The 14,870-nt window shown below is 44.1% G+C and overlaps 1 protein-coding gene across 2 annotated transcripts in view; it reads right to left on the bottom strand.

Annotated features, from left to right (window-relative positions):
• IL1RAPL2 (interleukin 1 receptor accessory protein like 2) overlaps window positions 1-14,870 on the bottom strand; it is a 515,439-nt gene that overhangs the window by 214,500 nt on the left and 286,069 nt on the right. For both annotated transcript variants that reach the window (XM_061598749.1, XM_061598748.1), the window contains one exon: window positions 1,079-1,265. In XM_061598749.1, coding sequence (XP_061454733.1) covers window positions 1,079-1,265 — 187 coding nt within the window. The remainder of the gene's footprint in view (window positions 1-1,078; window positions 1,266-14,870) is intronic.

Raw genomic sequence — 14,870 nt, 5'->3', positions numbered from 1 at the left:
TCACTAGAAGTCAAACAAGCATAATGCCTGCTGAGTTTCAGATGCCTGGTTAAAACTGTTTTATTTCAGGAGGACTTTGCACCATGAATGCTTCTCAAATGTGTGTGTTTTTAAGTTATTTTTTACGTTTGCGGTTTTAAATTTCTGAGGTTTTTTTTTTTTTTTAATGTGCTTAAATTTATGTTTTAACATTTGTACACTGAATACTTTTATTGTTGTAAACAGCTTTGAGAGCTGTCATAGGAGAATGGTGAGACTTCCAGGGTTGGAAGTATCAACTTCTTTGCCACCAAAGGCAACAACTAAACCCATAAAATATCATATTGTTATGGGATGGGGGTTGAGATAGATGATTTCTTTGGGTCCCCGTCAAGCTTGCAATCTTGTATCTGTAAGTTGGGATCTGCAACGGAAGAAACCTGCTCCACTAGTCTGACTAGCTTTCTTTGTTAATCCAATAGTGTAGCCAAGTCAGCCTGTGAATTAATAGGTTTTTTCAGTGGTCAATCTGCATATCCAAAGGGATGTGGCCAAGAGAGATCCTGTTGCTATTGGAACTCTTTTCAGGGGACAGGGCCTCTTCCCCCCATCCTGGAGCCAGAGAGAGGCTTGTGTCTTTTAGCCTCATTTTAGGGATGAATCTGGAAAGACACAGAGAGAGGCCTGTCCTCTGTGTCTGTACCTCCAAAGCCGTGGGCGTTGGGGAGCAAGATCTGATGGACTGTTAATGCTGAGAAGCCCTCCATCTTATGCTCAGGTTGTGAATATGTGTAAATAAACCATATATCATAAAGACACCACAGTCTCTGCTAAGCTTCTTTCCAAGGAAACCAAACCCTGGGTAAGAGTAGGGACCTTTGGAAGTCTCATACCGCTTTGAGATTGGGGTGGTGCACAACACTATTTAGAAAATGCCCATAGGGACTGAACATAATCCAGTACTGACAGGCTAATGTGAAATGATGGAAATGCCTCATCTGGCATCTCACTAATATTAATGGAATTTCTTTGTCCCTCGGCAACAAGTTGCTGTAACTTGGAGTATATTAACAAAAGACAAAGCCTATCACTGCGTTACCTTGTACCATATTACATCTGGTTCTTGGTTTCCTGTTTTATAATCCTCAATATCTGGGCAGGAGATTATCTTTGTTCTAGTGATTTCTGATTTTTCTAAGTAGCGAATTGTGCTGTTGTAGCACAGCCCAGATTCATTTTCAGCCACTGTCAAAGACATCGACACCTTCATGCAATACGTTGAATTCCTGCAGAGAAACAACAAAGGGTAACATTAGTTGTATTATTATTATTATTGTTGTTGTATTTTTAGCTGCCTTTCTTCATGGATCACACAAAGTACCGTAATGCACAAAATGAGAATATCAAAAATAACTGCAGTACAAAGATATTGTAGATAAAACATACTTTTAAATTCCTAGCAGCATTCAGAAATTAATACATCTGCATATCAGAAACCAGGAAAATCGTCTTTGTTAAAAAATATATAATTGCCACCAGTTTACACTGTATTCTCATTGGGGTTCAAGTTAACACCCTCCAAAGTTTAGCCCACGTTACAGAGTTCAGAAGAAAGGATTACAAAAGTCACAGCATCCATTTCTAATGACATACGGGAACCACTTCCTGAGATGGACAAATTTAGGTGGACTTCCAATAGGGATGAGGGAGAAATTCAATTCAGTTTGCATTTCAAACCAAATCTATCAAATTCACACTTTCTGAAACAACATGAGGACAGAAACACAGCTATGTTTTGAAATTCACTCCTCGCTGAATTTTACGACGCAGTTCTCTAACCAAACAATGTTTACAACAATGCAAAAAATAGGGGAAAGTTTGCATAAAATGAATATATTAGTGAAAATAACATAAAAATGCAGTATATATTTGGAAACATTGCTTACAAAATGCATTTATTACAAGAAATGCACATTAAAACGCTGCTGAATTTTCATGAGGATTCTTTTTAAAAAAGATCATGAATTGCTATCAAAATGCAGAGAACTGAATTTAAGATTGGAAGAATGAGAAACAGAGAAATGAAATGGATAGATCCTTCTATCCCTACTTGCCAGCATAATGCAGCCTTCCCTGACCTGATACTATCAAGATGTTTGGACTGCAGTTCCCATGAACCACAACAAGCATAGCCAATGGTCAGTGATGATGGGAGTTGTAGTTCAAAACATCTCGATGGTACCAAGTTGGGAAGGGCTGGTGTAATCCCATACATTTCTGCTCCAAAGTAATTTAAAAGGATCAGGTAGCAGGTGATGGGAAAGGCTCTTCTGAGACCCTGGAGAATCTCGTTCACTCAGAGTAGACTACTTTCCCCAACTAGGGACGGGGGAGAAATTTGATTCAGTTCACATTTAAAGCTGAAACTATTGAATTCACTTTCCGGGGGGGGGGGGAAATGAGCACCAAAGTACAGCCATCATTCAAAATTCTCACTTATCTGAATTTCACAGTGTAGTTGTCTGACCAAACAACTTTTACAAAAATGCAGACATTAGGGGAATTAGGAGGCACCAGGCTGAGGAACACAAGACTGAACTAAATGGACAAAATTTGGAAGGCAACTTGCTGGGTGCAAGGGAACTGTATTCAAATATTACGAATTAGAACTGAGGGGGAGAGACTGATTACTAGAATAAGCTGTAACCAGCAATGCCATTAAGAAACATTATGGGCTGGATACAGACAAGGTTAATTACTCTTAATTTTCATTGAAATCATTACATCATTGGTCCTATTGATTTCAACAGAACCTTAAGTTCAAGTAACTTTTTAGGTCCAACCCAATGATAGTAAAATGTGTTTTTTGTGTATGCATTTATGTTATATGCTATGATTATATTCTAGAACAATACATGAAATAACACAGCCTCTAAGCCTTGTCCACTGTTTGGCTTCCCCAGAAATCCAGGCCCATTATAATGAGTAGCTCTCTTTTTTAGCACTTTATTTATTAAAACATTTATATAAATCAGAGCAGTTTATAAAAGTCATACTGTAAAATCATGTACAAATTTAAATCAGCCCTCCATAAATATGCCCACTCTCCAGCTGGGAAAACAAAACAAAATACAGGCATTCCACCCCATCTCTTACCTGTGTCATAAACAGCCGCTTCTTACCCATGTCTCACACCCAGGGTTTTATGAACTCCCTGGGATACCTCAGTCTCTCATAATTTTATTTTATAACATCAGGAGTGGGAAAACCTTTGACCCTCCAGAAGTAGTTGGTGTACCACTCCCATCATCCCTGGCCATTGGCCATTCTGGCTGAAACTGAGAGGGGTTGGAGTCCAACAACATCTGCAGGCTAGCCACCCCTGGCTGAAGTCATTAGAGGAAATATTAAGCATCCAGAGTGGAAATGCTCGCCTTTCACCATGCTAGGAAAACACTGTTAAAACAGCTCACACTGCTACTTATCATGATGTCATCATCAAGTATTTACCAACCGTGCAGGAATACTGCAATCCAATTGGTCACATTCTGAGTTTCATTAAGCATGATGGGCAGCACAACCCTTTAAGAGCAGACTGCAAAGGATGAGAGGTGTCTTAATGAAGGCTGCATTTCCCCCCATCATGACTCTTTTTGTCACTTTAATCGGGCACACTGAAGCCAAACGGGTTTGGAGTAAGAACTGACATGCTGGGTGGTTACAAACCATCAAAGACCAACCCTGGAGAGGAGTTTGCCACAACGTGAGATGCCAGATCCTGCTGAGCAGAAATCAATATTGCATCTATATATTCCCCCTCTCCCCAGCAAAGTGTGTGGCAGAAGGAAGAGGCCTTTATTAGAGAATATAAAACAGAAGAAGAACCCTGCTGGATCATTCCACTGGCCCATCTAGTCCACACCTGTTCTCACAGTGGTCAACCAGATGGCTACGGGAAGTCTACAAGCAAGACCTGACCAGAACAGCACCTTCCCCACTTGGGATTCCCAGCATGCTGCCCCTCTTCTTGCGTCAGAGACCAGATACTGTTCCTGGCAACCTTGAGCCGAGAAGATATTTCTCTTAAAATGTTTTTAAAATCTTTGTATTGCTTTTACTGTTCTCTTGTTGGCTGGCCTGGGCTCCTTTGGGAAAATCCCATCTCTTTCTTTCCTTGCAAACTTCTTCTGAAAACACACATCTTCCTTTGGCACAACCTGATGCAAAATGAACTGAATGCATGCTCTTCTAAACAACTGCCACCAGCTTTTGGGGTTAAGTTATAGGAAGGCAGTGGCAGTTGGTGGCTCCATGTCAGTGGGCCATTGGAATCCGCTCTGGGTTTCTGTCTGCACATTCAAGGAACTGCCCAAGATGCTGAAGTGCTGCCCCACTGACAGAGCTACCAGTGGCCACTGCAGGAGGGTAGTTGTTAAGAGAAGCGTCTTTCTAGTACAAACCAACAACAGAGACAATAACCTACATTACTGAAAATAATGTACAAAAATACATCCTGTTAGGGGGAAATTGCTTGCAAAAATACATGTGCACAAGCATAACGTATGCATTTTCTTGCAGATTTTTTTTTTAAAATCCCACAACTATCATCTTCATCATTGTTATAATTATCATCATTCTCTTGCCCTTCCTCCCAAAGGAGCCCTGGGTGACAAACACACAAGCAACAAAAAAATTAAACCACGTAAAACCAATTCCAATACAGATGCAGGTTGGGAAAGCCCTCTACTTACAAGGCCTGATGGAAGAGGAAGATCTTCAACAGGTACCAAAAAAATAATAATCAGAATTAATATTTAATGGGAGGCAATTCCAAAGGGTAGGTGCCACCACACTAAAGGCCCGATTCTTAAATTGTGAGGAATGGACCACCTCACAGGATGGGATCCACATTCTGCTCCAGTGAGCAATGGAGCTGCCACATTTTGCATTAGCTGCAGCTTCCAGACCAACCTCAAGGGCAGCCCCACATAGGGCGCATTGCAGTAATCATACGGAAATGGGGTGAACTGATCTGAAGACTGGGACAATGAGAAAACGAGAGAACCGTAAATTGTCAGATTCGTCCATCCCTACTTGAGAGGTGGGGCTTTTGCAGCCACGAATCCCTTCTGGAAGAATACAGTGACTCAGTTACTATTCAGGCTGTGTAGAATCAGCTCCTGCCATCATTGGGAGCATCTGGGCATCCTGCTATTGGCTGTCCTTGGCTACAGGTCAGTTTTCCCCAGAATATGCCTACCACCCAGAATGGGATATTGATATACCTCCAGAGTTCTATATAAACACTCCACATTTTCTAGCTGTCAGTGTGTTATAATTCAAATTCATTATTTATATAATCAGCACACTTGGAGCAATTGATAACAATTAACTTTTCTGGATGATTATGGATTTTCCTGATTACAAGAAGAAAGGTCAGACAGCTTAGAAGTTGGAGTAAGAAGGAGTTCAGGAGAGGGTTTGATTTTTTTTTTTTAAATGAACATTTGGTCAAATTTAATAGCGCCATATTTTTCTGCTAACAACCTTGCATTATTTAGCTCATCTTTTCAACACTGCCCATGGCAGATTCTATTTAAAGTGTTCACTGGAACAAGGACCTAAAAATGCACAACTTCTCTCATTAGTTACAATTAGGGGTAGGCAGCATTGAAAAAACTGACTGTCTGATTAGCAAAACACGGGGTGCACTGCCAAGAGGGAGACAAGGGGGATTTAGTAGGGCACAGGATGTGTGTGTGTATATATATATACATACACACACACACACACACACACACACACACACACAAGGGAATAGCAAGTGTCCAAGTGCATGGGCTGCTCTCCATGATCAATAAGCTAAGTAACCTCAATGGGAATTTGCTTGAACATTCCCATGAGTACAGTTCTCAAGGGCATTCCATTCGGGCTCAAGACTGAGGATTGCTGAGATGAGTTTTGACATGCAAAAAGGGTATGAATAAATATAGGGTAATGGGAGATGGTGGAGAAAAGCCACCATAGATGTAGCCAACATTCTAGGGGGGCATTGCTCAGTCAGAGCACACATGCAAAAAGTTCCCAGGTTCGGTCCTTTGCATTTCCTGGTAAAGACAGGGAACACAGCTGCCTGAAACTCTGGGGAGCTGCTGCCAATCTGTACAAGCAAGACTGAGCCAGATGGACCAATGGTCTGACAGAGTAAGGCAGCCTCCTATGTTTCTACAAATTAACTGGAACCCAACAGGCCCTCTGAAGTCCTAACAACAAAGTCCCCTGGGTTTTTTTTTAAATGGAGAAGGGTCATCACAGCTCAGTAGTAGAGTACTTGCACTGGAGGCAGAAGGGGCCAGGTCCAATCCCTGGCATCTCTAGGCAGGGCTGGGAAAGAGCCCCATCAGAAACTCTGTGAGCTCGATGGACTAGTGGTCCGGCTTGGTACAAGACAGCTTCATGTAAGATGCCATCATGCCCGGATTTAACATATAAGATTATTGCTGTTGTTGTTACACTTGTATACCACCCCATAGCCGAAGCTCTCTGGCCAGTTTACAACATAAAAACCACTGTACATTCACATTTGGTACAAAGGAAAAGCAATACATCACATTTTAAATAAACATAACTGACCAGTAAATCTCAAGCAATATATATAACATAAAAACAGAATAAATAAAAAACAAAGCAAAGCAAAAAGAATATAACAATTATAAAATATATCTAAAACTGCTCTCTCATATCCCACTGTGCGTCTCCCCGCCTGACCACTATCTTCTATAACCAGTAGTGTTATGAACATTTCTTCCATTGTCTTCTTCTCCAAGACAACCCCAAGATGGTGGGCTGGTGGATTTTAAGTGCTACACACGCCCGTTGCTTCAGGGCCAGTTTCCCTAATTGTTTCAGGGCCAGTTTCCCTAATTGTCTCCTGGGAACATGTTTGGAAAGTTTAGACGACCACTTGAGTTGGGAATGCTTGGCCTGGAGAGAAGAGGCGATACGCAGCAATATTCAAATATTTGAAGGGCTGCTGCATATATTATGGAGCAAATTTGTTTTCTGTTGCTCCAGGGGGTAGGACCTGAACTAATCAGTCCAAATTACAAGGAGGAGGAGGATCTAGACTAAACAATAGGAAGAACTTCCTGTTGCCTGATCTGGCAAGCTGTTCAGAGAGGTGGTGGGCCTTCCATTGTTACAGGTTTTGAAGCAGAGGCTGGATGGCCACCTAACAAGGATGCTGTAGGACTGGACTTCCTGCATCAGTGGGGGGTTGGACTAGATGATCACTGATGTCCCTCCTAACTCTAGGATTCTATTATTCTAAATCTTGCCATATATTTGTTCTTTTACTCCTTTTGTTAAATATTATCAGGTGATGCCTCCTAAAATGCATGAATTTCTCCTCCACCCCCTTCCTCTAGATTTCAGAAGTGATGGATTTTTCTCGATGGTGTTTGTTTCATTAGAGTCTTTCCCCTCATTTTGCTTAAGTAGAAGGTTACCTTATGAGTTCCTTTGGGGACAGGCATTATATTTGTTTTCTTTATGCTCTCATTGCTTTTACTGGGCTTTACCTGGAGTGGTTTGGGGTCAAGGAAAGGAATAGATTTGTACTCACAGGACAAAGGAAGGTAATAAAAGAGATGCTATTGCATGGCTAATGCATTCACTTATGTGGAAGGCTGTCAAAAAACAGTGGGAGGGACCCAAATCTCTTTTATTGTAAGGAGTGAAGGTGAAGGTTTGCAGAAGTGACCTCAGCAAGAACAGATACTATTCTCTGGAAGTCTGTTCCAAAGAGGGAGGAAAGCATTCGCTTATGAACTACAGCTCAAATAAATGTTGACGCTAAAGCATCACAGAGCATCCAATTCAGCTTGAAAAAAGAGGCTCATGGCCATTAGGTTGGGCCCACCCCCACACTCTACTAAGAAATCAAAGTGCTTGAAAGTTGCTCTCTTAAAGGAACTTTCAATTCTCCCAATGTGTCAAACTGACAACTATCCTGATCCCCACTGTGTCGCCCTCCAAAGGCTGACACTCATCTGTATGAAAAACAATGTGTGCTAACCGAAATGGAGCATGCACAACTAAAAGTTTGGGTTCAATGGAAGGATCAAACACAATCCACTTTTTATCATCCTAAAAAAAATGCCATTAGAACTGGAGAGCAACCTTACCTGCCTTGTCCAAAGGACCATCCAACCCAGCCTTGTGCCATTGGTAACAGCCATGATTAATCTTTTACCAAAAAAAAAAAAAAAAAGGCGGGGGGGGTATAAAAACCCTGAACATGTTAGCATCTGGAAAGTAATTTTCAGCTCCTGGCTGCCTAAGTCTCTGGGGAAAAATTGATGTAAGCAAACTCCCAGTTAACACAACTCTGTACAATTTTCCTCCTTGAGTTTATGAAGTTTAGAATGTCAGCCATCATCATATTCTAAGGTAGAAGTGAGGAACTTGTGTCTCTCCAAATATTATTGGACTACAACTCTTATCATCAAACCTGACCATTGGCCACTCTGGCTGGGGCTGATGGGAGCTGCAGTCCAACAGCATCTGGAAGGCCATATCTTAGGACCCCCATCCTAAGACAATAAGTGGGAAATGTCAATGAAGAGCAAGAGAAACATCCAAACAGGAGTAAAGCTGAGAGTCAGGTCACATCCACACTATAATTTACAGCACATTTTAAGCACATGGCTTTCCCCAGAGGATCCTGGAAACTGTAGCTTGTTAAGGGGGCTGGGAATTGTTGGTCTATGGGGGTCAGCCACAGTTCCCAGGATTCTTTGAGGGAAGTCATGTGCTTTAAATGTGATATATGTGCTTTAGTATATGGTGTGGATCTGACCTCAGCCTCTGATCTAGTTCTCTTCAAGTGTCATGTTAGCCATGTACTCACAACATACTGAGGGTGAGTTAACATGTGTGGAGGGAAGGGGCAAAACACCAATGTTGGTTCGGTCCAAACGACTGCGTGGAGTTGCATGAGTACAGACATTTAACTGAGGCATTTAACCTATGCAGACATTTAACTGGGTGCAAGTAGATCAGGGGTGGTAGGCCATTTTCAGTCTGAGGGCCACCTTCCTTTCTGGGCAACTTTCAGAGGGCCACATTGTGGGTGGGGCCAGAGGCAAAAGTAGGCAGCTCAATTAATATAGTTTTACCTTTGTACAATAAGCTATACTGCTCTATTACAAAATATTTAAGAGATATATCGGGTCCTGCTTTAACTAAATTGTGTAATCATGAATTGAGGCAGTAACAGAAGGAGGTGAGTGGGCAAGAGGCAGCTAGCTGGTAGAGGGTGAGTGAAGAGAGGGGCAGAGCTTAATATCACCCCCTCCCCTTGCAGAAGCAGCTGCCTCCAAGAGGCTGTCATTTGGGGGGAGTTAGTTAACATCAGGTTGATACCCTGCTGAGGCTGTATTCCATCTGCCAGGGCACTCCCCAAACCAGCAGACCTTGTAGCCATGCTTGGGAAGAGGAGGATATAAGCCAAGCCTGCCAGGGATGGTGGGTGGTGCCACCACCAGGGGCAACCTCAAAGGGGTGACACCAAAGGGAGGTTCTCTTTGGGTTGCATCTTTGGGGTGTGACAAGGGCTCAGGCTCACTCCTTTTTCATTAGTTTTAGAGGGCCGGGTTTTATGCATGGTGTTGATTGTATTCCCCCCCCCTTGACCATTTCCAGGGTGAGAGGCTGGAGGTGCTCTAGAGTGGTGTGTATTGGTGGAAAGCGGTTTCATGTCCCGGAGTGAGAGTCCAATCCAGCATGAAACTTGGGTGGGAGTCAAGGGGGAGTGATACGTTTTTCTCCCAGCTGAGAACTGAGGTGTAAGTCTTGTCCAATTATTTTCTTTGTTTGATTGTCTCCTAGTTGGATGTTCTCCGCTGCTAAACCTCTGCTGTATTCCTGTTTTCAAGAGGTGGGTCAGGGAAGTATGTGTCTTGGCCAAGGCCAGAGGGAATGGGCGTGGGACTGCGACCCCTGTGATGGTAGGCAGGTGGAGATACGGTGGTAGGTGATGGTATATAGGGGGAGAAGGAGGCCTATTTACAACAAAGCCCTTGCTCCCTCTGCTTCAGTTGCTGTGTTTCAGAATTTGGGGATGCCAGACAGCCAACCCCCTGGCCTTTTGGTGGCAGTGTTGGTGGCTGCCCCAAATAAAACGTCTATCACCCAGAGTTTGATCATGGATGAGGGGCAGATGTGGTATGTATGACTGAGACCTGGGTAGATGAGCTCGATGGCCCAGTGTTATTCCACCTGTGTCTGCCTGGGTACTCAGTACAGGCCATTCCAGGTCAGGGAGACAGGGAGAGGGAGTTGCAACCACCCATAAAAATGCCGTATCCCTGGGTTTGAGGGATTGTTTGTGGTGTTGAGCCAGAGAGACAAAATGGGGAATTTGTTGATGTACCATTGACTGTGCTGCACTGCAACCACCCTAAATGAGCTGGCAAAGATAATCTCAGCTGTGGTGTTACAGCACCCTTTCATAGTGGTCTTGGGGGACTTCAGTATCCATGCTGTGGCTGCCTCAAAGGGCCAGCTCAGAATTTCATGTCCTCCATGACAACCAGTGGGTTGTCTCAATACATCAATGACCCAACACATGTGGCTGGGCATACCCTCGGCCTGGTCTTTGCCACAGAGCAGATTGGTAATACTCTGTTGATTGCAGGACTCGCTGTGAGTCCGTTGTCATGGATGAACCATTCTCTGGTAAGGTTTGGGCTGAACGTAGCTGTTCCACACTGCAAGGGTGGGGGACTCATTGAGATGGTCTGCACTTGGAGACTTATGGAATCTGATGGATTCCTGAATGTTCTGGGGGATTTTCCAGATGACATGGCTGGTACTCCTGTTGAGGGTCTTGTCTTACTGTGGAATGGTGAGATGCATAGAGCTGTCGACATGATCGCTCCTGAGTGGCCCCACTATCACTGTGGAGCATGTAGGTCACCTTGGTACTCCAGTGATCTGCATGCGAAGAAACAGGAGGGTTGGCAGTTGCAGCTCAGGTGCCTTAAATATTGTTCTGAACCTGATCAAACATGGCTAAGGTTACACCATTGTGCCTACCACCTAGAAGTGGTGGTGGCAAAGAAAGCATACTTCACCACCACAAGTAGTCATCCAGCAGAGCTTTTCAGAGTGGTGAATGGGCCTTTGTCATTTGGCTATGGCAGCATTACTCTGACACCCTTGGAGGCCTGTAAGGGCTTGCCCAAGGGAACTTTTATAGCACCAAATCCAGGGGGAAATCCCTTTCAACCACATGCACCTCTGCGAAACTGGCTACAATTCCATGGAGGTTGATCCATTTTGTGAAATGGGGCACTGCCCCACCAGCCTCCTCGCCAGCCCTCACCTGTCTGCCTTGTTACTTGCAACCAGTCCAGGGCGTGGCACTGACTCTCAGCTGCCTTCTCCTCCTTCTCAGTATTGCCCCTTGCACAACTCAAGAGGAAGAAGGGCAGAGACAAAGCTAGAATTAGTCGGCTGTGCCTGTCATTGGCTCTGACTCCACCTGCTGTTGGTCTCTCTGCTTTTCGCCCCACCAGTCCTGATGGACACCAGCCATCATAGCTTGCTATCTTTCTAATACGATTCTATTCATTGAGCTACAACACTACAATTGCTGCCATTCCTCAGTGCAACACCCTAGATTCCTCTCCCTCCATCGATAATCCAGAGGCAGCCTGTAGATTCCCCAACTTTTCACTGCATTTATTGTAACCTGCCTGAATCCCTTGAGATTGCTCCCTCTTTTTCTGGAGTGTCTCCTGTAATCTTCATTTACTACACCATATGTTTCTGTCACAGTCTCTGCCTTCCGCCGTTAGAATTCAAGTTTATCTGGGAAAGTGGAGGCGGGGGGGGGGGAAGGAAGCTGCCAACACTATCGCTGGGATGCCTGCTCTGAAATGCGAAAGAAATCTCTCCTTGCCCAATCAGGTTAAATGTAATCAGAGAAATGTCACTACCGGCGAATATAAAAGTTGAGCATGAATGTTGGTCTTGACATTGAATCCCCCAGAGACATCTCCATGGTTCAGTTATCAGCAATATAATCCTTACCAAGGCAACAGAAAGGACAGGGGAGGGGGAGGATTCCTGGCTGGTTTTCTGTCCATGATGAAATGGATGAAAACACCCACCTACACACATTCAGTGGAAGCTGCTTCATTAGGGCAAGTGGGGCACTGCCCCATCAACCTCTGTCTGCCCTCAGCCAGCCCCTGCCTGCCTACTTAACAGCCAGTCCAGGGGGTGGCCCTGCCTGTCAGCTTCCCCTCCTTAATCTCATTGGTGCCCTTGTGGAAATCAGCAGAAAGGAGGATGGGCACAAAACCAGAACGGGTTGGCTCTGCCTCTCATTGGCTCTGGTTCCACCTACTGTTTGGCCTCCTTGCCTTATGCCCCACTGCTCCCACTGGACACCAGCCACCACTGCAAGCACTGCAATGCCTACATTGTAATAATGGCTGCCCATTTGCTACTGGGCCAAGTTCAAGGTTCTAGTTTTGTATGTTTTTATTATATGTATCCACTTTTATCTGCAAGCTGCCTTGAGTTCCAACTTTGGGGAAAGGGCGGGGTAAAAATAAAGATGATAAATAATAAATAAATAATAGTTTTCGTGTACAAAGCCCTATACAGCTTGGGACCAGGATACCTGAAAGGCCATCTTATTCCTTGTATACCCAGCCAATCACTGCGCTCTGCAGATGAGGGCCTCCTGCAGATACCATCTTATCAGGAGGTCCATTCCGCAAAACATAGGAAGTGGAGCTTTAGTGTTGTGGCACTGACACTTTAGAATTCCCTGCCTTAAATATTAGACAGGCACCATCACTTGTTATCTTTTCAGCGCCTACTGAAGACCTTCCTCTTTCAACAAGTCTTTTAAGTAGAGAGCTTATCCCAGTCTACGTCTGTGTTAGAATTCAGGAATGACTCTACATAATATCATATTATATTTCCCAGGGGCATTGTTGGTTTAAAAAAAAGATGGCTGCCTTCACTCACCAGCATGGAGATGGGGAAGACATTAACTTTGGTTCACCATCTTAATGCAAACTAGCCTAATTTGCAATCTGCAAACTAAAGTATGTTAGCTCCCCTTTGAAATGTGCACTTCTCAGAGTTTTGAGATGCACTTTCCCTGACCAAAAAATTTGTACAAAAATATCAGGGGTACATGCGCATAAAAAGGCACACTAAAATGGTAAGTTACATCACTTTGGCTCAGCGGACAATGAGCCAAGTAATGTAGCTTTTGGCAGAAGACAAACTGCAGTGGAATGAAAGCAGAGCTGCATGAGATGAACACAGGGTGGAATGGGAAACAATGCCTTCTAACATCCCTACTTTCTAACAGTTTAATCACTTCTTTATCCAAGTATGTGCATCTGAACTTTGGTTGCTGTAAATCTTAAATATCTTTTGACTCCTTCCCCCACCCGCCATCTGGCGTTATCATGCCTGGTCTTGCACTGAATGTAGCATTGCTAGCCTAAGATCAATTGATGAATGATCTACAGTAACATAACCGGTTTGCAACTCATGAAGCTCAAGATCTTTGCATGGTTTAGGGTTGGCACAAGGAGAATGGGACTCTTCTACCTTTAAGCAGGCAGAAATTCAACTGGAGAAGCCTTTTCTAGTATGGATATGCAACGATGGGGAAAGCTTCACCTGTTGGCACTCTGCCTGTCAGACATCTTATTACTTGTCTGTGGCCCCTGATTTCTTCTTGAGCCTTCCACCCCACCTGTAAAAAAGGATAAACATTTGTGTACGGCACAAAAAATATGCCAATTTGTGGTCTCTTTTGCTGGTCGAGTGGAGTGTCCAATCCACGTACAGAAGAACCTGTGGGCAGCCCTGCTCCCAATTGTATTGAATTGGCCTCCTCCCACAACATTGGCAGAAAACATCCTCACACTTCACAGGGCATTCATGTGTCCTACTTTACGAAGGATATGTGGATGGCTGGTAGACCTGAGATCACTCTCTGCAGAAGGCATTTTCACAATATCACATGGATGGTTGGAAATCCTGAATCAGAAGCTAGAGGTGAAATACGCTGAGATAAACGCAAGCGTCACACATCCAGCATCATGGCAAAAAGGCAGCACTGTCAGGCGTGGGGAACTTTTGGCCCTCCAGACATTGCTAAACTGCACCTCCCATCATCTCTGGCTATTGGCCATGCTTGCTGGGGCTGATGTGAGCTGTAGTTCAGCAACATCTGGAAGGCCAAAGGTTCCTCATGTCTGCTCTTAGACTTCAATCTTGCATGGTGGAATTGAGGCTAGTGAGCTCCCTGGGTCTTTGTTACAGTGGGCCATATGACCCACTTTACAGAGGACAGTCCTGTTTTTGAAGAAGTCCTCTGTTTGAAGGGCTGCCAAATCCAAGCCTAGTTTAAGCATAAAGAACCCTAAGAAGAGAGAACAGAAGTTACCCATCAACAGTCAGCACCGGGGCAGGAGACTGAACAGGCACATGGGTCATAGTCTCCCACACTATGGTGAAATGTATTGCATTTCTTGGTTGTTCTGCCACTCTCAGAAGTTCAGGGACGGTGGCCACGAAGAGGGCATTCTCTGGGGGCAGCCCCTCAGTTGTGGAATTTCCTCTCCACAGAGGTGCACCTAGCACCTTTGTTGTAGTTTTCAGAAAATGCTAAAGATGCACCTCTTTATCCTGGCGTTTGACACTTGAGGTGTATGTTTTCAGGACCCACCGTATTCCTGTGACTGTGAATTTTAAGGTGCTGTAACCCACCATGGGACCTGCTGGTGAAGGGTGGATGATGTTGATGATAATTCTGTTTAAGTTGTAGTGAAGGAATGGGGAACTTG

The sequence above is a fragment of the Rhineura floridana genome, chromosome 16 (genome assembly GCF_030035675.1).
Source record: "Rhineura floridana isolate rRhiFlo1 chromosome 16, rRhiFlo1.hap2, whole genome shotgun sequence".
Taxonomy (NCBI): domain Eukaryota; kingdom Metazoa; phylum Chordata; class Lepidosauria; order Squamata; family Rhineuridae; genus Rhineura; species Rhineura floridana.
Note: the sequence above shows the minus strand (reverse complement) of the source record. Positions and strands in the feature narration are given on the sequence as shown.